The sequence below is a fragment of the Lepisosteus platostomus genome, chromosome 6 (assembly GCF_059453375.1).
Source record: "Lepisosteus platostomus isolate fLepPlt1 chromosome 6, fLepPlt1.hap1, whole genome shotgun sequence".
NCBI lineage: Eukaryota > Metazoa > Chordata > Actinopteri > Semionotiformes > Lepisosteidae > Lepisosteus > Lepisosteus platostomus.
This window is the reverse complement of record NC_142616.1, coordinates 28,627,505-28,654,102: the sequence shown is the minus strand read 5'-3', so window position 1 is coordinate 28,654,102 and position 26,598 is coordinate 28,627,505. Positions and strand designations below refer to the sequence as shown.

At 35.7% G+C, this 26,598-nt stretch overlaps 1 protein-coding gene across 2 annotated transcripts in view; it reads right to left on the bottom strand.

Annotated features, from left to right (window-relative positions):
• Positions 1-8,449: 8,449 nt before the first annotated feature.
• The window catches only part of LOC148661441 (glutamate receptor ionotropic, delta-1-like), a 367,556-nt gene continuing 349,407 nt past the window's right edge, over positions 8,450-26,598 (bottom strand). The window contains exons 13-17 of one of the 2 annotated variants that reach the window (XM_088635198.1): positions 19,592-19,787; positions 17,390-17,556; positions 12,716-12,956; positions 11,848-11,986; positions 8,450-9,229 (exon numbers count right to left, since the gene is read on the bottom strand). In XM_088635198.1, coding sequence (XP_088491324.1) covers positions 8,829-9,229; positions 11,848-11,986; positions 12,716-12,956; positions 17,390-17,556; positions 19,592-19,787 — 1,144 coding nt within the window. In that variant the 3' untranslated portion in view covers positions 8,450-8,828. The remainder of the gene's footprint in view (positions 9,230-11,847; positions 11,987-12,715; positions 12,957-17,389; positions 17,557-19,591; positions 19,788-26,598) is intronic. The other variant, XM_088635199.1, reaches the window with a different exon arrangement.

The window sequence follows — 26,598 nt, the reverse complement described above, 5'->3', positions numbered from 1 at the left end:
TTTTGTCCTTTCTTTCTTTAATTCTATCTATCTGGCAGCTGAGGGAATGTTAATTGGCCATAGTATCTTAGTTTCCTTACAAGGAGTCATACGATGCTGCTCAATTCACAGTGCTCACTGTCAGTGCAGTATAAATGCATGTAAAAAATGTTAGTACTTTCAGTAAAAGATAAGGAAACCTTTTAAAATATATACAGTTTTTACAGTTTTTATGTCATAGAATAGTACAGTTTGTGTTATAGAATATTGTACTGTACAAGGCAAATGTTTTGCACTATGTAAAACGCTTATTATCTGAACAAGACACTCACTTTATTTATTTTAAAACAGTCACTTGAAACAATGTTTTTTTGTATTAGATTTCCTTCTAATACTTTTATTATTTGTTTTTCTCAGCAAAATTCCTTATGGTTATTAAGCAACTAGTTTAATTCATGTGGTCTATAAGAAATTCTCTTGGAGACATCCCCCAAAGTCTGCACTAATTGGAGACATTTGATATTTTCAAATTATGTCTAATCTTAAAGACATCTGCTGTCTGTAGGCTCTAATCGCACAGCATCTTTTTTTTGCTGTTAGCATGTCATTAGAATTGAGTGACGATGGAAAACTTGTTTTTGCTTTGATGTTGGGGATGCTTATTTGTTTCTGGATCATGTGGATGCATAAATGATGGTCAATTTAAACTAGACACCTTGTAAACTGTCCTGTTGAAGTGGTTCATTCACTGCCATACTGATACTTCATACCAGTGGCTACAGGTACTGTAGCTGCCATTAAGCCTTTGCTCAAATTGTCAATTTTGCAGATAAGGTGCAAATTAAAAGTCCTCTGTGGATATCCCATGTTAGACAATTCCATATCCTACTTAAATAAAACATTTCAGTGTTGGTCTTTCACCTTGCATGTAGTCTCCGTTATTTGTCAAGTGTAATTTACATGTTGAAGCCACAACAATTCACAGGGCCAAAAATTATCTGGGTGTCCATGGTGTCCAGTTGAACAGAGAGCACATGAGTCTCCCCCAGGATGGGATGCCAAGCTATCACAGAGCCTACCCGCAGCAAACGCTGATCTCCTTTCAGCTGAAAGGACTATGACAACCAGGGCAAAGTCCTTGCGCTAGATACAACAGTGTCCGTAGCAGGGACATGAGCCCACAGCCCATCAGTTATGAATCCAGGGATAAAACCACTATGTCATGCTGCCCCCATGATTGGTTTGAAACCAAGGTCTTTACTTTTCTTACAGGTGGCATGGCTACTACAGGATTTCTGCAAAGATTACACTGAAAAGCTGGGGTTGGTTCTTTCAGAAAATTCTGGAAGGATTGATGTAAAGGAAAAGAAAACAATGCCTGTAAAAATGCTTGAGGTGTTAGAATCGACCACAAGGCCTATCTTTTTTTTTAAACTGCAATTGAGGATAAAGTATCTACTGCAACATACAGTATACATCCCTCTTAGAATACCATGTCCTGGTTTAGCCTCTGCACCTGGTAAAGGGCAATAAAGGTAAAATGATTCCTGAGAAGAGCAATGACTCTAATCCCAAGGGTTTTAAAGGAATGAGCTTAACATTTTAAACTGAGAGGCACAAACCATTACAGGTTAAGGGTGATTGAATGAAATTTATTTAATCATTAAAGGGATAAAACCAACTTAGTTTCAATTACTGTTAAAGCACATTTCCACAGAGCTTGGAAAGAAGGACTAGAGGATACTTAAGTTAACTGAAGTAGGATGAATTGGAGGCAAATATAGAATGTGTGGTTGAAAATACCAATGGTCTATGATAATGATGTCAGCTCGTATTTACAAGTATAGTGTTGCTTCTGAAAAAATCAGAAAGAGTTGTGTTCTCAGAGAGTGTATGAGAATATAAAATTCCCACTTTATTTATTTTTTTCATAAATATATCTAGCAGATGTATTATTTCTCCATGGTAACGCTGGTGCTCTGGGGTTTATGACAGCTGGTATTAAATTATTTTTCAATCTTTTCTTTAAATCAAAATCTTTTTTACATCTTCCTGCCGGTGTAGGTTGCGCATAATGGGTTCACTAGTCTCTGAAACCATTGTCAACATCTTTCACAGCATAACCAGATAAAGCAAGCTAGTGAAGTTGGAGCACATTTTTTTGATGTGTCCAAGTGTATTGATAACACCAATAAAACTCCTTCTCTGAAAACAGAATTTCCATTGTCATTGTTTCATTCTGTTGTCTTTGGTAATGTTATATATTTTGTAAATTCAGCAGAGTTCCACTGTTTTTATCATATCTCCTCTTTGGAGAAACAGACTCAGTTGCACTCTACTCTCAGTTGCATTATTTATGTTATACATCTCAAATTGCTTGTTTAAGCGCATATTAAAATCCCATTTTAAACTTTCTGCGTTCATATCTCTCCCATTATCTACAGTTCACCATCTGTAGTATCAGCCCGTGTCTGTTCAGGTGGGTAGCTACGTCAACATGCATAGTCTGCAAAGGAACAAGTAATAGGTTTATTCCATGCTGAAGAGAGAAGAGGGAAAACACAACGTTTCAGCTGTGAAGCCTTCTTCGGGTGTGAGATAGACAGGACAGACAGCAAAGTTTAAATAGCACAGAAGAACAAAAGCTGGGAGAGGGGAGGAGGCAGGAGGGGCAGAGAGGCAGAGAGGCCACTCAGGAAGTGCAGAGTGCAGAAGGATGAAGAAAGGTGTGAAGTCAAAACCTGCATGAGAATAGAGAAGATTTCACTAAACAAGTTGGTCATTGAGAGAAGGGGGATGGTGTGAACCTAGTTTCAGGATAAGTTTTGTTTCTGTCGTTTTTTTTCTGCTATGGGAGTTGAGAAACCCTTCTTTGAAAACAGAGACAGAGAGATCAGTGTAATCATGGCCGTCTGAGGTGATACTATGGGCTTGGAGAAATCTTTAATCTTCACAGCCCAAACATGTTCTCTGAAGCGGTCTCCTACTCTTCTTCCGGTTTCTGCAACATAGATAGCTGGGCATTTTTTGCAGGAGATACAGTAAATGAGGTTGCTGGAGGTACAGGATGTCATCTGGGTTATTCGGAATTGACCTGGGGGGCCCTGAATGAGCGTGTTGCTAGATGTGTACTGTATTTGCAGGTGATGCAGTGAGTTCAGTTGCAGGGGAAGGTGGCTGTTGGGGATGATTGCTACTGTAAGTGCTGTCAGGGAGCTGTGAAACAGAAGTTTATGTACATTGGGTGGTCGGCGGTATGAGATGATTGGGTGGTTAGAAAAAAGAGTACCGATGGAGCGATCACCCTGTAAAATGGAGTAGTTGTTAATAATGGTCCTGGGGATAGAAAGTGTGTTAGAGAGTTAGGGAAGTACCAAAGGAATGCAGTTGTAAGACCGGGAGTTCCTGGTCTATTTGATGAGCTAAGGGCTGTTTTTGGCCCAGCTGAGGGCCCTTTCCTCTATTGATGGGGAAAAAAATACATGCTTGGTTCTAGAAATCCATGTCGTCACTGCAGAGTCGATGTAGCCTGAGGAACTGTGAAAAAGGGAGAGAGTTTTTGGTGTGAGTGGGATAAAAAGAGCAGTACAGGAGATAGCTGTGTGAATCTGTGGGTTTGTAATAGACCGTGGATGAGAGTTGTAGATGGTTTACAGATAAATGTATGTCTAGAAACGGAAGAGTGGTGGAAGATATGTTAACTGTATATTTGAGGGATGGGTGAGAGTTAGTGGATTGATGCAGGAAGTGTCCTGTCTATTGTGTTAGCTGTTGCTGTCTGAAAGATATACAGAAGACCTCCACTTTTTATTCTAGGAATCTACCACATAGTACCAGTAGTGCCCATTAGAAAGGTAGGCTTTTACAGTAGCAGCACATGCAACAAAGCTGGATGTAAAAGCCATTTCAGATACTCTGTATCAGCCACAGAACGCTCCAGGGAAGAAAACACTGTTAAAGCTTGTTCATTTTGCTTTCATTTGTTCAATGAGAAGGGACAAACCAGCAGAAAAGTATCGGCATACCACTAATCACCTTTGATGCCTTTGTGTTTTGTATTTGTGTTTTGTTTCTCCTGGCAAGAAAGGGAAAAATGAGTGGTTTATCTGACTTTTTGAAAGTGCATTTTGAAACACTTCAGAATATTCAACTATGGGAATCAACAGTAACAGCAAAAATAATAAACACCAGGAAAGTATTGTATATTGATTTTCAGTTTTTAGTTTGCACAGTAAAAAAAAAAAAACTAAAAGACAACTATATTGTCTTTTAGTTTTTTGCTACACAATACTTTAGTAGAGAACTAAAACAGCTTACAGTACTTTCTGGCACAAGTAATACATTCATATTTATGGTTTGTCAGAGATAACAAATCTTACCTAAATATTAAGTGTTATGATGATAGAAGAAATTACAGTGGCTACATTTTACAATGTATTCTGTAACTAATGGGTTCAATGCATTATTTTGACAAATGAACTTTTAAAGTGACCAAAGATTCAAGTATGAATAGTGAATTTTGATTTGTCTACATTTTACTAAAAGCTTCCAAATAATAATATATTAATTTACTCTAATAAAAACACCTGAGGTGGCATATCATTGCCGCCTTCAAACATACAGTACTGTATTACAATGATTTCTCTTAGTTCAGTCAGGTGTACTCTTGTGAGGTATTACATCTTTAATTTCATTATTGGCCTTTTATCCTTTCCTTTTCAGATAAACCTAGTTGCAAGTAGCTCACTGAGAGTTCATTTATTTCCCCAGAAGTGAACTCTGGTGAACATGCCATTCTCTCCTCATGTCACAACAAGCCACCAGATGAAGGATAAGGTGTAGGAGGCAAATTAAAGTACACTGTACCAGTATAAACTGCTAAAGGTGATTTTCAAAATCCCTTCATTTGCATTCAGTAGCTGTTGCTGTTTATTAATAATAAAAACTAGCAGGCACTCTCAAAATTAAGATAATATAAAGTAGTAAGCTGAAGGTGAATATGCCATGAATATAGCATGTGATAATTTTGAGTTCCCTGCCTGAACCTTCTCTTTGCATGATACCTTCCAAAATGATTCTGTTATTCTGTTAGGTAAAACACCTGCAAGAGCAGCAGTAGTTTAAAAAAAGACTGCTAATATATTGATACTGAGAGAATTTGTTGTACAGGATATCAGCAATCTAATTTGCAAAGACATTAATATACTGTAGCTTTGTACCACGGACTTTGATGCATGAAAGAAAGACTACCAAACATTAATATATCTTTTAGAAATGAAAATGTTTCATGACTGACCATGTTGCTTCAGCAACATTTAGTTTTTTCTCATCATGTGACTTTATAAATAATGTAGTTCCATGACAAATTTGGCAGCACAGTACCCTGAGAATTAATGCCCTGTGAGGTTTAAGGTTTGAAAATTGCACTCTGACAATTCTACTGGCTTGTCTGTCTTGTACACAATCATCCTAGATTACTTTTTATGTGAATAGAATAATAGTATGTGTGGTTAATAACTTGAAATTGACTTGTACCTCCAATTATTTGAATTTAGCTAATTTATTTGAACATTTTTAATGTGATTTATGTATTTTTGACTGTTTTAATAATTTTTTCTTAGTCTTAATTTTATGAAGAATATATTTTAAGAAGAGAGATAAAATGATCATCAACTTTAATATCAAGACATTCTTTAAATTGATCAATTAAAATGTGATGTGGAATGTTAAGGAAAACAATATCTTAAATAGAAATCTATGCAGGCAATGTTTCTTTTTTAATGCCTTAAATATTTGCAACTTTATGAGGGTACATATTCTTTATTTACATCAATCTACTATTGTTAATGAAAGCTCTTTCTAACACATTTCAAGTTACCATCTTAATTATTAAAAACACCATCCTCAACATGTTAACCACACTTCTTTATTAAAGTTTAAAAAGAAAATCCAAGTAGGATATTCATAAATTTAATAATAAGCCCTTTAAGATTTAATGTCACAGTCTACTGCAATAGCTTTCTTTGCTTTTATTGAACATTTTATTTATTTTCAAAGCCAAGGAAGCTTAAATAGCTCCACAGTGACCAGGAGAATCCTAGGCCAGAAATACTCAGGTTCCTCAGCTGCATCAAATGTGACTGGTTGTGGCGTTGGTGCAAGCAATGCACTTAGAAATAAATAACAGTGATCCTCGGACCAGAAGTAATAATTAATAATTATAATTGCTTACACTTATATAGCGCTTTTCTGGACACTCCACTCAAAGCGCTTTACAGGTAATGGGGACTCCCCTCCACCAATGTGTAGCATCCACCTGGAAGTACCCCTGTGTGTTCCAGTTTTTATTCAAATTGGCCCTTAATCATCAAAGCTGATTACTGCCAGTAATTGATCTGTTTTTTTTTTTCAACAGTTAGGCCTTGGTTTCAAAAATACCCTATTACAGTGGTTCTTAGTTATGGACTTGAGTAACCCTTAGGTTTTCTGGCTTCGCCCCAGCTAAGTTCATTATCACAGGCTAATTTATTTAAATTTCCTATTTGTAAATTTGTAAAGTCTTTTTGTAAATTTGCTTTCAGCTCTTAAAACCCTGAATGAGACTTGTAACTGGCATTAACCTTATGCTAATTAGTGAGTTTGAGGACTGTCCTCGTTGAGTTGTGCTATCTGACTGTCTGCATGCAGACTCAAGCAGATGAACTAACTGTCAGAGTTATCTGATACAATCTCATTCCTGCCCATGTCTGTTCAACATCAATTAATCACTTTTTAGTCAGAAATAAGGGCACAAGTTTTTAATTAAGCAAGTTTGGAAGAGGCTGCAAAAAAGGTCTCCTTGTTGAAAATAATGTACTTCAACCACGGTATTTTTAAAACCATTTTTAATTTTTTTAAACCAAATTGTTTAATAAAGGTAATTCTGGTCCTTCTGAGTTAAGGGGGATTTAGGGTTTTGGTCCAGCCTTCTCTAAATTATTTTATTTAACTAATAGCCCACTAACTCTTAATAAAATATTCCAAGTCTTCAGAAATGGATGATTCAGTGGTTACCTACTGTACAGTATAAATCCTACTCAACAGGGGCTCTCCAGGACCAGGGTTGATGACCCCTGCTCTAATACTATGGGATACAAGTTTACAAACTAAAATGCTCTTGCACCGTTCTGGTTCTCAGGAGAAAGTTTGGTGGTGATTCTGAGCGGTAATCTATTGACCGCTAGCATGATGTCTATGTGCCTGATTCTACTGGATCAATGTCATGTTACTGGCTTAGTTTGTTCTTAGCTATGACCTTATATTTTTTATGGAACCAATAAATTCCTGAACATTTTTTCCACTAAACAAGTTTATTAATACTGTTTATATAATTGTGAAGTGAACATACTCTTTGCAACTTTTAAGACTAAATATTTAATTTGATTTTTGCTTCAGCTTGTTAGCAGATCTAAATGCATACATACTAAACAGACTTCTGCTAATATTTCAGAAATTTTCAGTAATGTTAAATCTTTGTGATTAACTAGTTTCAATCCAGTCTTAAACACACATTTACAGTATGGAGAGTTAAGAGAAGGGTTATGTTTATACCAGGAACAAAGCTGACACTGTCGCTTAAGATAAAATATGAAACAGCTGAACTCAGAGAACAAGTCACTGTAAGCAAAATCATATTTCTCCATTATTTAGTTCCCTGTGGAGAAATACATCTTTAAAAAGGAAACAAGTCAAATTGCACCTCAGGTTTGTTTCCTTGTGCAAATTTGCAATCTTTAGATTCTTCTGATATGTGCAATATGTACTGTACTTCCCTGCTCTCTTATTTCTCTGTATGGAAATGTAAAACAGTTTACTTTTGGTCAGTGGTTGTATGCTGATCATGTTGCTTTAATAATATGTTTCAGGTATTTGCTACATCAGTTTAGAATGCTTTTGAGCAGTAATGCTCACGCGTCATGGCTGGCACATGTCACCTACTGTATGTGTGTGCACTTCAGTGGTGGAAGAATTGAGTCCTTTTCTTAATGCAAAGTGCTTTGTGATCCTATGGGGTGAAAAGAAATATACACAATGCAGGAAAACTATTAACTAGAATCATGTGGGAAAATTAAACTGCTTGTGTTATTTCATGCCTGGATTTAAAAGAGGTATCGATTTCAATGGCTGAACATAAATCTGTTCATAAGTGAATTACTCTCAAAAACTGTCAGTACCTGTAATTATGGAAGAAAATGTAAGGTTAGTGTGACTCTCATCTCTGGAAGACAGGTGCTGTACAGAATTTAATGTTTTCCTGCATTTTAATGTTTTCTTGTTGAGGCCTTGGGATGACAAAACTTAATAAGCCCCACCTTTACTACTGAAATAAAGTTTACTGTATGGTAGAATTTATCCCAGCACTTGAAGTCACCAGCTTTTTTAATTTCCATACCCAATGGAGACACCTTTCAAATTGGCACTTCGAAAACAATCACAAGGAATTCGCTTCTTTATTCATATAGAACAAAATTTACAAAGCCATTCATACAGTCGTTTTTTGTAGTTTTTTATCACTTTTTGTTTTTTAAACTCAACTTCAAAAATTGAGAATATTCAAAATACACTTTTACCTCACTTCATTCTTTCAGTATTTACAAATATGTACAAGAAAATTTCTAGTTTCTTTTTTGTTTTAAACTTGTATTAAAAATCTCTGCATTTTTAAATTTTTATTTTATTTTTTTTAATTTTGTCATTTTTTTATTTTTTTAATGTATTTTTTTTTTATTTCATTTTTTTTGTTCCACCCAAACCCACACCAGAGCTGAGATTGGATCAGATTGGATCAGATTGAAGTTCCGTGAGTAGACTCAATGGCTTCTGGGATGGGTCCTCCTGGCACTGGCTGGTATGACATTGGCATGGGTGTCTTGACGGGGCTCTGGCGGAAGAGGCCCCCGTTGGGTGATCTGTGTTTGCACTGTATGGAGGGGATGGTGGAGGTGCTGCTGAGAGGCAGGGGCAGGGTGCTGCCAGGGCCCTGTGTTAGCGTCCTGCCCGCCCCATGACCCTGCTCCGGGAGGAAGGTGCTCACAGACAGCCCCGTGCCCGGGTAGTCCCGGACAGGCTCCAGCGGCTGGCTGGGCTGCATGCTGCCGATGTCCAGCGCAGAGATCTCGATAGACGGGGTGGGTATCTGCTTGTGTGCCATGTCCTCGTCCATAAGACTGGTCATACGCCGGTGTACCTGCTCCAGATTCACTTCCTTGTCCTACAGGGCAAGAGAGAGAGGGAGGGAGGGACAGAGAGGCTGAGACCGGCTTTCCTAGGAGGTTTTCAGTTTGTGAAGGTCCATGCACATTTCTAGGTTTATTTCTCTTTTTTATTGGGTGTGTAAGAGATAATGTTTTCAAAGTTGCTTTGCTTGACCAGTCTGTACAAAGTCATCACTTGACAGCAATCAGGATTAAATCACGTTTTCTTAAGTTTGTGGAACCAATGTAACAGATAGTGAAACTGCACCTTAAGGAATACAAGCTTGGCGAGTACACAGGGTTGTCTTCAAGGCAGAGAGGGAACAAGACTAGAGTTTCCAAATTTTCCTTTGACAAAGGCTGAAATTTATCTTGGCCTTTGCAGAAAAGAGTAACAAGTCCTAACAAGTTTGAGCAAAACCAAACGTTTCTAGTGTGAGGCATTGGAAGGTCTGACTTTGCTCGCTCAAGAGATACAGGCACTAGTGTAACAAACTCCTTGATAAATTCCGTCCCAAGGAATTAACCACATCTGTTGTTTGCCAGGTTTCACTGAGAAGAGGCATTTAGCTCATATTTGTTTTAAATTCTCCAAGAATTTCCATGTACTGTTTGGTTTAAGGCTTCAACACTGCAGGTCCCTGTTGTTGAGTGCTAAATGCATCCCTAGTGTGAGTGACAGGACATCCTTGAGAAGGGGATCGTGGCAAACTTATAGCACAGCACAACATGCAAGACAGCTGAAGCGTTTTATGCCGGTTGTTCTGAGCCACTCTGTTATAGTACTTTGGACATATCAGGACTTCTCCTCCTGCCACAGATGCTATGGGAAGCACAGTGTAGACAGAGGAAGGCAAGAAGTCGGGGTCATGGGTGTGTTTCTGGGGGATTTCCACACACCGTAGCTGTTATCCAAGACTGTAACATGACATAGATCCTTCCTCAGTCATACAGTAGGTCTGCAGTTATTCTGCTGAATACCTTAACTATTGTTCTCTAATTGTAAATCATAATTATTGTCATACATTTATGACGAAGGTGCATAAACAATGCATGCACCCATCTCTCCGTTAATAAAATAAAAATAATACATTCAATAAAATAACAGAAGGGAATTGATACATGACATAAGTTATTTCCATCTTGTTTGTGTCACCTAACCTACAGTGCAGTGTGTTTTTGAGCAAGGTACTGTTCTAGTCTAATGATGGATAGAATAGTGCTGTACCATAATAACTGATATATATATATTACAAATAAAATTTATAATACCAAGAACACTGCCTCTATATGAATTAAATGTCACATTTGTATCATTTTAGAGCTTAGCTGCATCCAAGCTGAAGTAGCATAGATTCCACATAAAGTTTTCAGTAGGTAGAGATGCCTGATGTGCACTGACACGTGTTGAGCCACTGTTTTTTTAGTGGTTCAATGCATATTTATTTCTAAGACTTTCTTAAACCATAACATTACACTTGCATTATCTTTCTTGTGCAGGTGCAAATCAGAGTATAGACTTTGAAGGTTTTACATGTTCTTCTTGTTTAAAAACAAATATCTACAGTAAGTCATGCTTAAATTCCATTTTTTCCATGAAGTTAAACTAAAGCCTCTTTTGATGCTGTAGTTATATTGGAAAGTCTCCTTTAGAGCTTAAATATTCAGATCACACTCTGTTATAGTTTGACATGTACATTATAATAAAATTAATTTAAACTACAAGGAAAACGGCATACTAATAATTGTACACTATCTTTGCGTCTTGACAGAGCTCCAAAAGTTCCTAAACTCAGTCAGAAGAACTCATGTTGTCAGCTGTTTATTAAGGTTTAGCCCTTTATTTTGCATTTCTTTTGTCTTTTTAAATTTTCTACCTACACCTACCATCAACAGAACTTGATATGTACCTGACAAGCAGCCTTTTCCCATACAGCAGAGCCAAAAAGGAGGTTGAATCTGGCTAAGAAAGGCAAACCTTTTCCTTGCCAGGTTTTGCAAGTGGTTGTTTAACACTTTTAAAATGAATTGTGAGCTGCTGAAGCTGATTCCACCTTCACTTGGTAACCTAAACCAAAACATATCCTTTGTGCTTTGGAATGGTCCCATATATTTTGTTTCATGGGATAAAAATGTCATGTGCCTGAAACATCACTGTGATTAACCGCTTCACAAAATGCATAAAAATGTCAATTTTAAAACAAAAAAAAAACAAGAAAAAGGAAAGACAAAATTAGGGATGTCTGATTAATGACAATGTTTTTAGCTTTAATGCCTTTTCTTTTCAATCCTTGTCTGGTATTGTAGTGAAAGAGCAAGAGAATCTTTCATTATAGTGACCTTGGTGCCAGGAGCCATCCCTTTTTAAGAATCGTTCTGTCTAAATACCCAAAATTAAAATAATGGATTCAAAGTTTGGAATCGCTGTGTCGTCACCTGCATTCTGCTTTTGGTCTGAATGCCCTTTAGATCTGCATTCTTATAGTTCAAAGTGAGCAAAATGAAAGGTGTTTTGGTTGGAATTGACGCTGGTAATCACATGATTTTGGAAATGTACACGTCTTTTCACCCCAGTCAATGTGGACAGGACACCTTTGGTAAGGACAGAATATTATCTCAGGAGGTCTATCCTGACCTGTGTCAATAGCTTCTGCTTCATCCCAGTCTCTTTCTCTCTCTGTCCATATGTCCTTCCTCCCTTCCGATGAAGCAGTTGTAATATCATTATATGTCAATGGACCAGAAACCCTGGCCAGTCTGTAATCCTTAGTAACCTGCACGAGACCATAAAAGATAATGAATAAAAATATATCATCCGTACAGTGTGTCTACATTGACATATAATTGCAATAAGACATCACACAGTGAATTACTAGGGATTATGGACTGGTTTGACATATTTGTGGTTCTTATTGCTGTGGTGACTGAACAGACAGACCCATGCAAGCATCCTCTTTGCTCACACTTTAGTTTATGGATCCATTGGAAGGGTTTCCTTTTATTTTTGGTCTTCCTGCATACTGACTGCAAAATTTTTAAAAGGGATTGGGTAAGAGCTCAGAAAGCTCAGAAACATTGCAGGTGTACTAAAAGAGATCACCAAGAATCAGGAGTCATTACTTAAAACAATGGTCTTTCATAGATTGCAATTGTTTTTGCTGTTGGTATTTATTTCACTTAAAAAAAAAACAAGATAAAAAAGTAAGTCCCACCGGTCAGCAGGAAAGAGTTGAGCAGCCAAACTCTTTCTGGTTACGATTCATTTCAAGCAGAAGTGTCAGCCAGACAAGTAGCTTCTTAAAAAAAAAAGATCTTCACTGCTCACTAAAGAAGGTAGCTTTCTTATTTATTTTTAAACAAGACATAATTCTACCACAAGAGTTTCATAACTGTGTGTACTGAAGTTCTACTAAATCAGGGCATGTATCTGAGGCTGGATCCTTAAAGTAGAGTGTGGCAGTGTCCTCCCCCCACTCTGTCCTCTTGGCTCTGCTCTCTGTCACCTCTTTGGGCTGCTCTTGTCGACACCGGTTGCTGCTCCACCACATCTCCAAGCCAGCCACAAGGCAGGCGAGCAGCAGCCCAGCAGCCAGAATGCAGAAGACGCCAGCGAAGCTGTGCAGTTTAAGCGCACGGCCATCGGGCTGGGCACTCCCGTGGCTGTCTAGGTCACAGCGCCCCGTACGAGGCCACCATTTCTGTTTCAGGATATCCAGGTCGCCTTTCTCCTGCAGCTCCAGAATCCTGCAGGGAGAACAGCATACTGTAACTACAAACACCTACTTGAATAGTGTATTGTATCACAAAACCTATTAGAACAGTGTACTCTAATTACATATTCCTACTGGAACAGTATTATAACTACAAACTGCAACAAGAATAGTGCATTATAACCACAAATGTCTGATAGAACAGTGTACTGTAAATACAAAAGGTCTACCAGTTCATGTGTAAAATAGCCTATGAAGAAGAATACCATTGCTTCTCAGAAACATCAAGTACCTTTTTTTCCACTATCTATTTTAAAAATACATTTTAACATTATGCAAACTTATTTTCAGTTTTTTCTCTTTTAGCTTGTAGAATTTTCTCAGTCGTTTATAGCTACCATTAAATATCAGATTAAAATTCCCAGATTGTAAATGCAAAAAAAAACATTTTATTCTTTCCTTTTTGTAGTCATATTGTCTTGCTAGATTCCTTCTTTTAAACAGCTACAGTACATATACTTGGAGTGGAAGTTGCTCCAGTACACAGAAGTTTGTGGAGCCAGTGATGTCAAAGTCAAAATTATTTTTTCAGATTCACTGACATGCAAGTGCTATTTTAGCTGTGAGACAAGCAGGCATTGTGCCTGCCTGATATACTGCAATATTTATATTAAAACATATTTTAAGTGGGTTATGAGCAAGCACAAATAATAAGAAAATATTATTTAATTTTGCACTGTGTAAACTTAAATGAAAAGTAGTCAAATTTAATATATCATTTCTGTTTTTAATCATAGAACCATATTAGTACAATGTAAACAGGAAAGGAAATGAATTACCACTTAATTAAAGAAAAGAAAAATTGTAATAAATTGCATTATTATAGATAGCCAGAAGGGAAATGCTGTAATTATTACCATTTATAAAAGAAAGAAAGTTAATTTCTTAAATAAGTGAATACAAGGGAATGTGAACTCTGTGGATCGGAATTAGGATAATGAATCCCTTCTTCTGGAATATTTAACATTCTAGATCTCTCTTTTATTAGCCACCAGACGTCTCCTGCTGTCTCAAAGCAAATTACAGCTCAGTTGTTCTATGTAACCGCCTGCGTTGCAATATTTATTGCCACCATTATCAAGACTGTATTGTGTAGATAGCAATGATGGAATATCACAGCAAAGATCTCACTTCTCTACTTAAACTCTATTCCTGCAGTCCGACCTTGCTGTGCCCTGCACAATGACTTTGCACAGGGAGGGCACGGCAAGCCTTGACAAACTGCATGCATGAAATGGATGGGAGAATTTAAAACATTCACCTCCTCCACTGTCCTGTAATTCATCAAAGAGAAGGACAAGACCTTTAAAGACAAGGGATCAAGCCATCTCACTTTAACCATCAGACCCGTTTAAAAAATCAGCTTTGCAGTGGAACATGACAGAAATTAAAACTAAACAGAGCTGTGCTCTTAAACATTGAAATCTTCACAAATACAACAACAAAATGGGAACATTAGTTTCAGCTACCTCCTGAAACTAAAGTTACCAGTCAAAAAATGACTGAAAAACATAATAAAGGAAAAAGATGAAAATCTGAACCCTTGGAATTTAAGGTTATGAATAATAATTCTGACTTTTTGAACTTTTTCAAAATGTCTTCACTGCCAACACAACATACTGTATCTTCTGATCTACTCTTTTCCTCAGACAACCACATACCCTAAAACATTCAGAATTCTCTGTCCCACAAGATAAATGCAGTGGCTAGCAATAAATAATTCGAACCAAAACCCCAAAAAGCAGAGCAGCTTTCTCATAGTGGAATCGTACCTATTTGTCCTGAACAGTCTTATTATAACCTCTTCTTGAATGTAGTCCTCTGTGATACATATACTGTGTAACAAAGAATTTAAAGCACAATCTAAGATGTTCAAGAAATCAATAAGGCATGTGTGGGAATTAAATGAATTACAAAGAACAAAGGGATTTTATTTTTTAATAAAGCCTTAGTGCTATTTTAAGGTCTTAACGGGTTTCCTTTATTTTATAGAAGTTTTAATTTATCTGTAAACATCTAGTTTCGTTAATATGGGATCAATTTTGTGAGGGATAATACAAATCTTTTCTGAAACAGTTTTAATGAAAGGAACATTTTAATGAAGAAGTTATAAAGGTAGCCCCGTCACTATCACATAGTTTCTCTGTATCACTGTCCAACTGTACTTTACTGGCTTCTGCTCATAAGCATAGTATTATTCTTCAGCTTTCTATCAGTTTTGGTCAACACGTAAAAGCTATTTTGTTGTAAAAAAGAAAGAAAACTGAACTTCAAAGATCTAGTTCTAAAACGCCTATGCTGAGGGTGATTATAGGGTCTAATGAAAAAGAAAAAAAGCAAGTGTAAGATTTATTTGTCTCCCTCAAAAATATATGTGCTACTGTTCCATCACTAAGAAGTGCTCCACTAGCTTTGAGCATGTGCTCTTTCGAAGGTTACTTGCTGCAAGCGGCCCATCAATTTTCCTGGAACAATGCTGAAGAATAGAGACACATAAAGAAGAAAGAAAAAAATGCTGTTGGGCTTGGTTTGTTTGTTTTTTTCTTGTGAATTGCAATTTCAATTTACTGTAAGTTGAAATCCTTACTGGGCATTTGAAATACGAACACTGCCAGGCACAGAAGCAAGAAAATCTTAGAAGAAGTCAGTGTCAACTCTTAATCAAATCAGCAAGAGTTTTATTTTCTGAATCTCAGAATAATTGAGGGTTATTTTATAAGGGGAAAAGGGACAAATAAATCTGAAATCTAAAAAAAAAAAGAAAAAAAACCTCTTTATATTCTAAAATATCTACAGTAAATGTTGGTTAAATAAACATTAAGGTGTACTTTAAATTGATTGTTTACACCTGGGAAATGTTCATCATCTTCCATTTTTCTTTGCATTTTCTCCCCTGTTCGCAATTTCTGACATTTTATCCTCAATAGGATAGTGCCAGGAATTAAATTCAGTGAAATCAGTGATTTTTGTGTCAGATTGGTTTTTCTGTGAGAGATTGGATAGGACTGGGATACTGTAATTCTTCTGCCAATACCCCATTCTACAGTGGTCAGAAATCTCTAATGAAACAAATAATTAAAGATAGGCAATTACACTTTTGATTTAGATTATTATGAGACATTGGCCCAGTTGTCTGACATGCCCTGTAGTAGACCCTCTGTGAAAAAAGAGAAAATGATGGAATCCATGAGTATTACAACTTACAATTTCTGCACTATTGTTATGGTATGAGAACTGCTGCCCTAACTCAGGCTCCCTATCACCCTATCTAGCAGATTTTATCACAGAGTTTCTAAGACATTTCTTCCACATCATATGCTTCTGGAAAGTTAAAAAAAGTGCAATCCTGTATTCTAAAGTGAGAAATGCTAATAAATAAACATTAATTTTAACAACTGCAGATGCCAGGAGGTTAAAGTATTTTATAGTCTTGTAAGTGTGCCAAAATGTGCTTGGAAAACATGTTTTTATTTTTGCATTTCAAATTCCTTTACTGTTTTAAGGCCTTCTAATTATTTTAACTTTCACTTTTATGAAGCAATCAAGAACATCAAAAATTAATTTATGGATAGAATATGTTAACAATTCTGATAAAATGTCATTGTTGTCATTTACCTTTAATTTGGCAAATAACAAATAATTTGCTGCAGAGCACATTATATTGAAGCATTTGTGGCTGCAAAATATTATTAAAGAAGATAATGTTGTTCTTCTTAATTTAAAGATCAAAGAGGAAGTGATGGTTATGTAAAATCTATTATCTAAGCTGCCCTGCCCTACATTCAATATTCAGATGTTTTTCTAATGTAGAGAATGGTGTTGTTAAACATAAATTCAGTAGATTATCGATTTGTAATCTTGCTCTTTCATCCACTTACATATAAACTCTCAATTGCTGTCCACAGCTTTGCATACATTGTTTCTAGCAACCCCCCTTCCACTCCATCTGCACCCTTGCAGCTGCCTCCCTGGTTCATTCCACATAGGCGAGGGAGATTGTGACAGCGCTGGCCTTTTCCCTGTCATTTCCTCAAGCAGGCATGTTAATCCCAAACACTAAAGTATTAAGTACTCTATTCATTTATATTCATCAACTTGATTCGATACAATTAGATTTTGATTAAACTACTGAACTGTATTGAAATTTTAGTTGCTGACTTCAACCTTCAATACCATTTTTGCTTTATGAAAACTTTGTAGAACTGTAGTATGTAAAGACCTCTACTGCAAGTATGTGGTGGCAAATGACCATGCCTCTGAAAATATGTGAATATCACTAAAATGAAAACAAATACCTGACACATTTAAAACTTCAGGTTTAAAAAATCAAACAGGTTTATTGCCCATGGAGAATGAGATAGTGAACTAACAGGAAAGGCTGTGGTAAGAGTGAAGAGAGAGCCTCACTTGTGGGAGAAGAGGTCCCTGTAGGGACTGCCATGCTGTAGTGCAATACCATAGCCCTTGCTGCTCATGCTGTTCCCAGCCACCGTCACCGAGCACTCGTCATCTGTCAGCGCAGCGTACTCTACCACGGCCATGTCCCACAGGAATGCAAATCCCCCCTTCTTCGCCTGCACAACAGACCAAATAGAGCCTAAGTAAACCAGCACACACCATGACACAACATGTCTGTGGAAAAAGAATTAGAATTCTAAAGGCACTGCAGACCAGGAAAGAAGAATAGAGAAACTGTCACATGAAGTTTTGTTAACCCAGCCATTCCTTCACAGGGTACACTTTTTTCCATTTCTTCAGTTCCTTGACAAAATCTGATGCTGTAAATGAACATCAGAACCATTTTGAGTTTAGGCCATTATCTCCAAAACTTCATAGAACAGCCTACGGAGATTGGTAGCTGAATTTATTATAAAGTGTTTTATTTGAGTATATTACAGATTTGTTTCTGTTTTTTTTAGGAATAAAGTAATGTGTTCATTTTCAAGCTATACAAAAATGTTATGAGTTATTTCTTCCAAGGATTACAATTTTTATTTTTTATAAACTGAAAACATGTTCTGTACTGATTTAGTCATAGATATCTACAATGATTATTTTCTTTTACATGGATGTTACATTTATCACATTGCCTGTTATTGTAATTGTTTCTCTCATTTCACTTTTTTAGTAGTTACTTTATTTGTTACGCCAAATATTAATACCTCATCCTTAGCCTTCATAGTCTGTAAGGACAATATTTCAACATGTAAGTTGTTTAATGTACTTGTCATTTAGAATATTTTTGTAACACACCTAATAACAATAAAAAAATAATCATTTTTATAATTCTTTATGTGTGTGTGGCTTCTTTCAAGGTAAAAATTAAGGATAAATGAAATTAATTTCAAAACAATATCTCTTCTATATTTACAAATTGTTTTTATTATGCTGGAGAGAATATCTATCTTTTAATTTGTTCTTAAGGACTGCACTTGAGAAATCATAACCAATTTTCTAAAAGCACAGAAGCATATAATTTTCACTCTTTGAAGTAGGTTCTTATCAGTCACTACTGAATAGCAGTTAGACAATGATGTCAATAACGACATTAATGACAGGTATCTTTAGACCAGATAAGAAGACCATTTCCTTGCAAAGATAAAAAATAATGAAAACGGCTGTTCATTTTAAAATAAGTAATTTTGTACAGCCTTGGGGAAAAAATTGAGGACTGCTGATGTTTTATTATGAAGGACTTTCAGCGTTTTCTGCTGACTTCTTTCAGAGTCAGTACAATAATAAAGCATCGATGCTAAATCCAGTATGGCTGTTATCAATTAAATCTACAGTATGTTTGATTATTGGACAACATATATTACAACTATATTAAGTTGCAGGCAGTGATAACAGAATGTAATATTGTAACTAAAGACTTTCAGCTGAAGTATAACTCATAGAATATCAGTGCAATGCAAACAGGTCATCCCTATTTCTGTTTGTTAAAGCCCTGAATGTATGGCTGCTACATGACATGCACTGGAATGATAAAAGCACACCGTTTATTTGCAAGAAACTCTACAGTCAAAAAAAATATTAAAAACCACCTGTTGTACTTGGCGATGCATTTGTGTTCATTCTTTCAAAACACTGTGAAAATTAGTATACTGTTTGATAAGGGGTAAGTATCAGCATGCAGAACCTGCATCTTGAGATTGGAGATTGGAGAAATGTTTTGATTGCCATGCATTTTTTTAAATAATGTTTTACCAATTTTTGTCTTCTAAAAATATCATGCATGATTTAATCTTACTTTAACAAGTATTTAAAAAATGTCCACAGGGAGTTAGTTTACTAAAGGTAATTTTCCAAATATGTAAGATTAAAAAGGGTTATAACAAAAGTACTCCAAATAGTGCATTGCACATAAAAACATGAAAAGAGTTTGAGTTTTCAGCCTTAATCACAACAAGCTGATATGGAAAAAATACACTAAAGTGTCAGTCTCATTTTATGCTCATATACAGGATGTCAGTAGATACATGTAAAATTGTCAGCTTTTACTTTTGTGAAGAAATTAACCATTTGAATGTATGGTGACGTAGTACCATGCCTGCTTGGTGTTTAAACTAATGTGCTGAGTTTAGAGGCTCAAGGAAAGTCCACGTCTACCTTGCGAACACCATCCGATGGGTTGGCCACTGAGTTGTCATTGCCATTGTTCTTGCTGATGGTCCTCCAGAGTTCTGCAAAGGTGCTGTCTTGCTCAAGGGGGTTGGTACCCTTTGCTTTAAAGTAACTGTACACTGCTGTGTCCCTTACTGTGCCATACGACAGGTCCATCTGCTTGGCAAGGTCCTGGAAGGTCCTACAGAGTAAACAGTAGGAGAACATGGAGTGATGAAACTGACAGATTGACTGCCTCAAACTGTGATTGCACACCTTTTGAAAGGGGAAAGGCTGTTACAGAACATCAGTTAACCACCTCTTTGCCTCTTTCAACCCTTAAGGTTTGCGATTAGGGGGCTGACAAACCCAGTGAAATGAGACTGATGGTTTCAGGTATAAAACTTTGGTCTTTACTGGCCAGATACAAGTCACCAAGCTGCACTATGGAATGTGCAGGCACTTTAATACAAAAGGACAATAAGAGGAACACTGGCTGAGCTACTGTATAATTGTTTCTAGCTTTACATGCTTAAGTAGTCCACATAAAACTACATTAAATCATAAGATTGCAAAGGCATTAGATTAATTACACAACATCCAGCAATAACTAGGTGTGTGCATAATCTACCATCATAAATAATAGCTGACTGCAAATAAAAAAGCACTAACAAACCAAGCAAAAGAGCAGAGTGGGCATTTTCAAATGCAAGAACAAATTACTGTCAGCTTCTTCATCATGCTAAACTTAACTTGGTATACCAGCACAAATTGAGTACAACATTGTAAACTAGGTGACTGGACCATGAAAGATTTTATCTCATGATCTCTTCCCAAGCTCTCCTACAACACTATTTTTGAGGTTTAGAGTGCAGTGTACTAACTTTTCTAGGTCTGCCCTTGCATTCAACAAAATATCACTACACTTTTTTAGGAAACAAATCCATGCCAAGGATCAAGGCGTTTTACAGTTGTTAATGGTGTCATTGATAAAATATTGATAATTTGTTTTTTGACACTTATCACAGAGCACTGAATTGAAGTATGACCACACAATGTTACCATGGGGTAATTGCAATCAAATAGCTTTTGGTAATTTCTCACTGTGATTTGTATTACTGCCTTAATTAAAACACTATCGGAAAATGTGACACATGAAATATGAGATCCTAATTTCCTTTCATTTAAATCTTTATGGTTTTATTATTAATGCCAATAGGTTTGATGAAAAGCTTAAACATACTTGTGACATTGAATGATATCATGATAAAGTTGCATATTCATTAAATGAAGACAGGACATATTATTGTGTAACTAACTGAACACATTGTTACTTATGATGTGTGACTTGGTTTATTTCATTGCTTTAATTATTAATGCATTGCTTTATGGACTATCTTCAAAATACTCCTAGGTACTCATCAGAACATAAGCACCAAAAGACATAAAGAAGTGTCTTCAAAGCTTGTTTGAAACCCTTTAAATATTTCTGTTTAGATTATTCTGAAGGAGGTTATTTAAGTTCATTTACTAATTAATGCAATTTTCCATGTGAGTTTAATTGGCTTTGTAAGCACCAAGTGGAATAGAGAATAAGATAACATCAGACAAAGAAAACAATTTAGAATTACACAGAAAATTAAAATACTACTACAATCTAAACATGATTTTTAACTCCCCAGTGTCCCTCCCATTTGGTCTGCACAAGAGACAGATGGAATCAGATATCATATTAATTCTAGCTACAATATTTTACATTGGCCTCATGCAATATCTCTGAGTGGGCCGAACACACACTAATACACAGTTTTTATTTGAGGTTTTTGATGTAAAAATCTCTCTGCTAAGTGTGACCATGACTCAAAGCAATATGCTGCTGAGAAGTGTTCTGTGATGACTTATTAAAGTGTAATTGAATCCTTTCTGTATTAAATAGCCCAACAGCAGTATTATTTAGGCAGTTATTTCAGTAATAAGTTTTTATTGGTCCCCTTTTTAAAATTCTTAAATAATGCAGAACAGAACATTTTACCTTATGAACATTTAATGTCTTAAACCATGGTAAAAGCAAAGCAAAACAGAGAACAGCAGAATCATGATTAAAACAGAGAAGTGATGCAGACTGAGGAAAATGATGCAAAAGAAATGCACTGAATTGGCAAAGCAAGTCCATTCAGAAAATGTGTTAACACCATGCCAAATTTATTGTGGATTCTCTGTAGAAGGATCTCTGTGAAAAAAAGTAGTTGAATGCTTATAGGGATACCGTGGAATGAAAACTGAAGCATATGCTGATTGTGAAACACAGGACACAAAGTCTTCTTTTGGCACACTCCAGATATCTGCATGAGTGAGTACATTTAGAATAAAAGAAATATTTAGAAATATATTTCTTAATTGCAGGTTTAAATTGTATAAGAAGGATTTTCAAAGGATTCCTTTAGCATTAGTTAATAGAACCCAATACTGGTTCCATATGGATGAATTCTCAGTCTGATAGAAGCTTCTTCTTTTTTTACTTACTGTACCTAGAAAATCAATGCCAAATATTGGGTTTGAAATTTGCAATTGATTGGTGGGTCAGTGTTCTTATTGCATCTGGGCCTTGTTTACGCTCAAAGCTCTAAATGCAAGAGCTACATAATGTAGCAAGAAAGCAAAATGATACCCCAAACTTAAATTATCCTGAAAAACTTCCAGAACTATTGATTGCAATGGGCAGATAATAAGACCTATCAGAGAGCACCACATTAACTGCTGTAATTCCATTGAAGTGATCTCATTAAGCTGTAGTAAATAGTTAATGAAACTATTTACTAAAAATGATTATGTCATATTACACTTTGCTACATTTGAATACCATAGCAAGATGGTAAATGGAAAATAATAAATAACCACACAAAGCACATCCAGAATACCTTTCCTAACTATAAATCCATCCTTCTATGCTGTACCATACTATAATATACCTACATGATTATTTTTACTAAAATTGTTATCTGGGATATGAAATGCTGCTTGAAATTTGACATACAATTTAGCAAGTGGGCATACCTTGTCCGTGCAAAGCTTCAGTATGATACAATAAATACTAAGAGATCTGCCTCTTTAATATATTCCTAGTCATCCAGTACTTTATAACACTAAAGCTAATTTTGTTTCTCTAATATACTTAAACTTCAATCTATCAAACCGCATGTCTAGGTGACATTTATTATTTAAGTAATTTTAATATATATTGATAACATAAATGTAACAGTTTAGGTATTTTAAATACTATAAATATTGAAATACCTTTTCAAATGTGTGGCTGCAAGCTTTCTGGTGCAGTCTTTCATACCTGCTCCTGAATACACAGGATACTGAATTCCAGTCCATATAAAAATGTCAGATATTTATTTTTTGTATATCTAGAAAATTCTTTGGAACACTTCACACACAGACACCTAAAGTTATCTTAGAAATCCATTATTTTTTCTTCAATTAAATTTGATTAGGTTGTATGTGGAGGAAGCTCATGACCTAAAACCCACACATACCCCAGCACACATTCACATCCAGTCAGAACTTTGTTCCACCAGGTTCAGCAATGAGGCATGACTTCATTACAGTAGAATGTTGTAACTCTGAGGTTGTGTCTATTATGTTAAAGATCAAACCCAAGTGTAATTATTGATCTCAGCTGTTGTATTTTAACATCCCCCTTTCTCCTCCCACAACTGAGTTAAAAGACATGACTCATTCCAAAAACCGTTTCTGTTAATTGCCAGTTACAACCTGTTTTTTTCCAAAAACAACAGCTACCGTAGCAAAAGCACATATTGTCACACTTTTCTTTAGTGTCAATGTAGTTTTCTCTTCCAAAAAATACTTAGCACAACAAAGTTTCACCTTAGGGAATTTCAGTAAGATCTAAACTGACCTCAGATCTTATATGGTTAGATATAAATAAGACAGGCTGGCTGACAAAAGATATGAAACTCCATCTACATGGAGTTTAACATGGGAAAAATGCTTCTGAAATAACAATTTATCACAACATTTTATACTATGTTTATATACTTATTATTAAAAGTTGAATCCTTGAAGTAAATAATCTAGGGTTGTAGTATTAATTTAAAAATCATTGTGCTTCTGAACATTGTGTTCTCTCGGTACACATTATACTGTATGTCTTACAGGGACTTTCACAATTAACAGGAAGGCAGCATAGCTCCCTGTTTCAGCCACTTTAAGAGTTGCAACATGATATTGTAAATTGTGAATGAAATTCAAAGTACACAGTACTGGGAAATAATACGACTTACTGTAAACCTTTAATTGTTAAAATAATTTAGAGCAAAATGTGCATCATGTAATATTTTAAAATAAATAACTGGAATGGTTGTAACCTGGAAGCAGGTTCCTAAAGACAATGACAATGAAAAACAACAAACAGAATGTAGAAAAATCTGAAATAAACATTTTAAATGTGTGCTGGTGGACACCCATTGTGTCAGGGAATTTTGTGAAAATTTTAACATAAAGCACAAGAAATGCTGAGAAAATATAATTTTCCTGTTTCGTTTTAAAATCTCTCTTTCAGTGTTTGGATACACAGAAACAAAAGGAACATAAGCCACAAAATGAAATACCAAATATAGCATAGTATCAAAGGTTGAGAGGTTATACAGTACCTACAAAAGGTTATCAATAGCATCATCAATAGTTATCAATCCGTGGCTCATAATTTGCTAAAAAGTTATTCATTTTATTATTTTTCAGCAATTTTGTAAGACCCCAGCACAGCCAAACATCTTGTGGTGGGTGCTTTAGTCAATGAACTGCCCTCGGGATGTTTCCATGTCCTCTGTGAGCCATTTGATTGGTTTGTTGTCACCAGAAGCTGTAATGTGAAAGGCCTCAGCCCCTCCTAGCATGTCATGTACTGCCATTCACCAGCAGGTTAAAGCATATACACTGTGTACACAACAACCCCACATAGCACAGCAAAGAGCGAGAAATTGGCTGCATACTGAAAGCATCCCAGCTGAGTGATTAAAATGAGTGCATACATAAATGAAAATACAAAGAACCAAGCCTGTTTGCTACATTATATCTGTGCTAAGCTTCTGTTTCTAAACATTTCACTTAATCTGTATCTAAAATAAAACAAACAGACTATTAAGGATATTAGTTGATTAGTGCCGCTTTTCTATTCCAGCAATAAATCGCATGTGGTTCCGGGAAGCCAGGCTGGAGTAATGCAATAGGCAGCTGGGAGCTGGGGGTAGGGGAAGAGAAATACTGAGCAACAGTTAATCAGCTCATGGAGCAATGGCAGAGCACAGATCATTACAATGTAATACTCTCACTTCCCTTAACAATTAATTGAATAAAATGCCAGTTGTGGCGTTGCTTTTGAGCATATCATAAAGATCATACATTCATAGAAATATGTCCAAAAATATTTGCACAGAGATCAAATTCTGCATTTTGTAAAGTTATGCAAAAACCAATGTAACGTAAGTACCATGTTGAGTATTATTATTTTGCTTGATTTTAAACATTGTCATTCTCCAAAAGGAAGTTTTCTTGTGTTTCTTGGTTTCAATATGCTAAAATTTTACTTTTGGATATCATGGTTTAAAGTATTCAGTTGAAAAAACCTTTCACAAGAAATATGTTTTGAATCCATATTATTGCCCTGTACTGCAACACAAACCCATCAATAACCTCCTGTAATGTGAAGTTTGTCAGCCTCATGTCTGAAATAAGCACACTCCATTAGCTGCAGTACTAAAGATCGTCATTAATGAAAGCAATGGCCCTAATGCAGTCATTGGAAAGTCTTGTAGATTGTATAATGAGTTCATGGTCAAAGAAAATTTTTGAAAATCAAGATTTTAAGTGTTATGTTTTCATAGGAGATACATTATTTATATTTATATACTCTTACTAGTTGCACACTGTCACCATTTTCATATCATGATGATTTTAATATCACCATGTTGCAGTAAGCACTACTGCCTCATTACTCCTGGGTTCTGACCCCAGTCTCACATACTCATTTGTGGGAAGTTCTTTCTGGTTTTATTTTTTATTTTATTTTGGGCTTATTTTTGACTACACCAGATTCCTCCCAATGTCATATAGGAAAGGTTGACTACTTATATTACCTTGAACTCAAGCTGTGAACTAGGCCTGTACTGTCTATACATCCCTTCCTGGTCTCCATTAAAATAAGCTAGGCAGCACCCTGCAGTATTTCTAAGCTCTGTCAGGAGTACAATAGTTTTTGTGCTTATCCTACAGTAGATTGATTATTATTAACAGATTTTTTTTCACTTTTTCAACTATACAGCTTTAACCTGGGGTTAGACAGTTTAAGCTTTGTAATAATAATCAGCAGCACGCCCAGTTTCTGGGCTGAATATTTACAGTGTAGTATATAATATAATGATAAACAAATAACAAAACAAGTACATGTCATCAAACAGAAAAGGCTAATTTCAATACTATATACAGTACATAGCACATCCAAAATCTACACAACACTTTATAGAAAATACATTTTTTAACATTTTAATCTTGTGAAATAATAATTTAATTATCTTAAGCTCAGTAAGAAACCCTTGGCTATTTCTTACTATGGACTGAAGAGTTGTGCTATGTTGTGGATCATGTGCCCATTTCTCTGTTGTTTAATTTATGATTCTTTGTTTTCTATGCATTTCTCCTGTTACACTGTATAATTCAGCAGCCAGATGGTAAATAATTAAAATCAGCAGAGGTCATTGTGTTTCAATTGTTCCTTATAAAACTAGAATATCAATAACTAAGTTTGGTACATCAATTTTAATAACTGAGCTGATACACCATCTTTAACACTACCATAAAGCATTTACTTTGAAATTGTGCTGTAGCAAGATTTTACTACCACTACATTATAAGAGCAACGGTCATTTAAAAAAACAACACATTAATTCTGTGATAAATCCACATCCTGTGGACCTATCCTGTCTCTGATATTG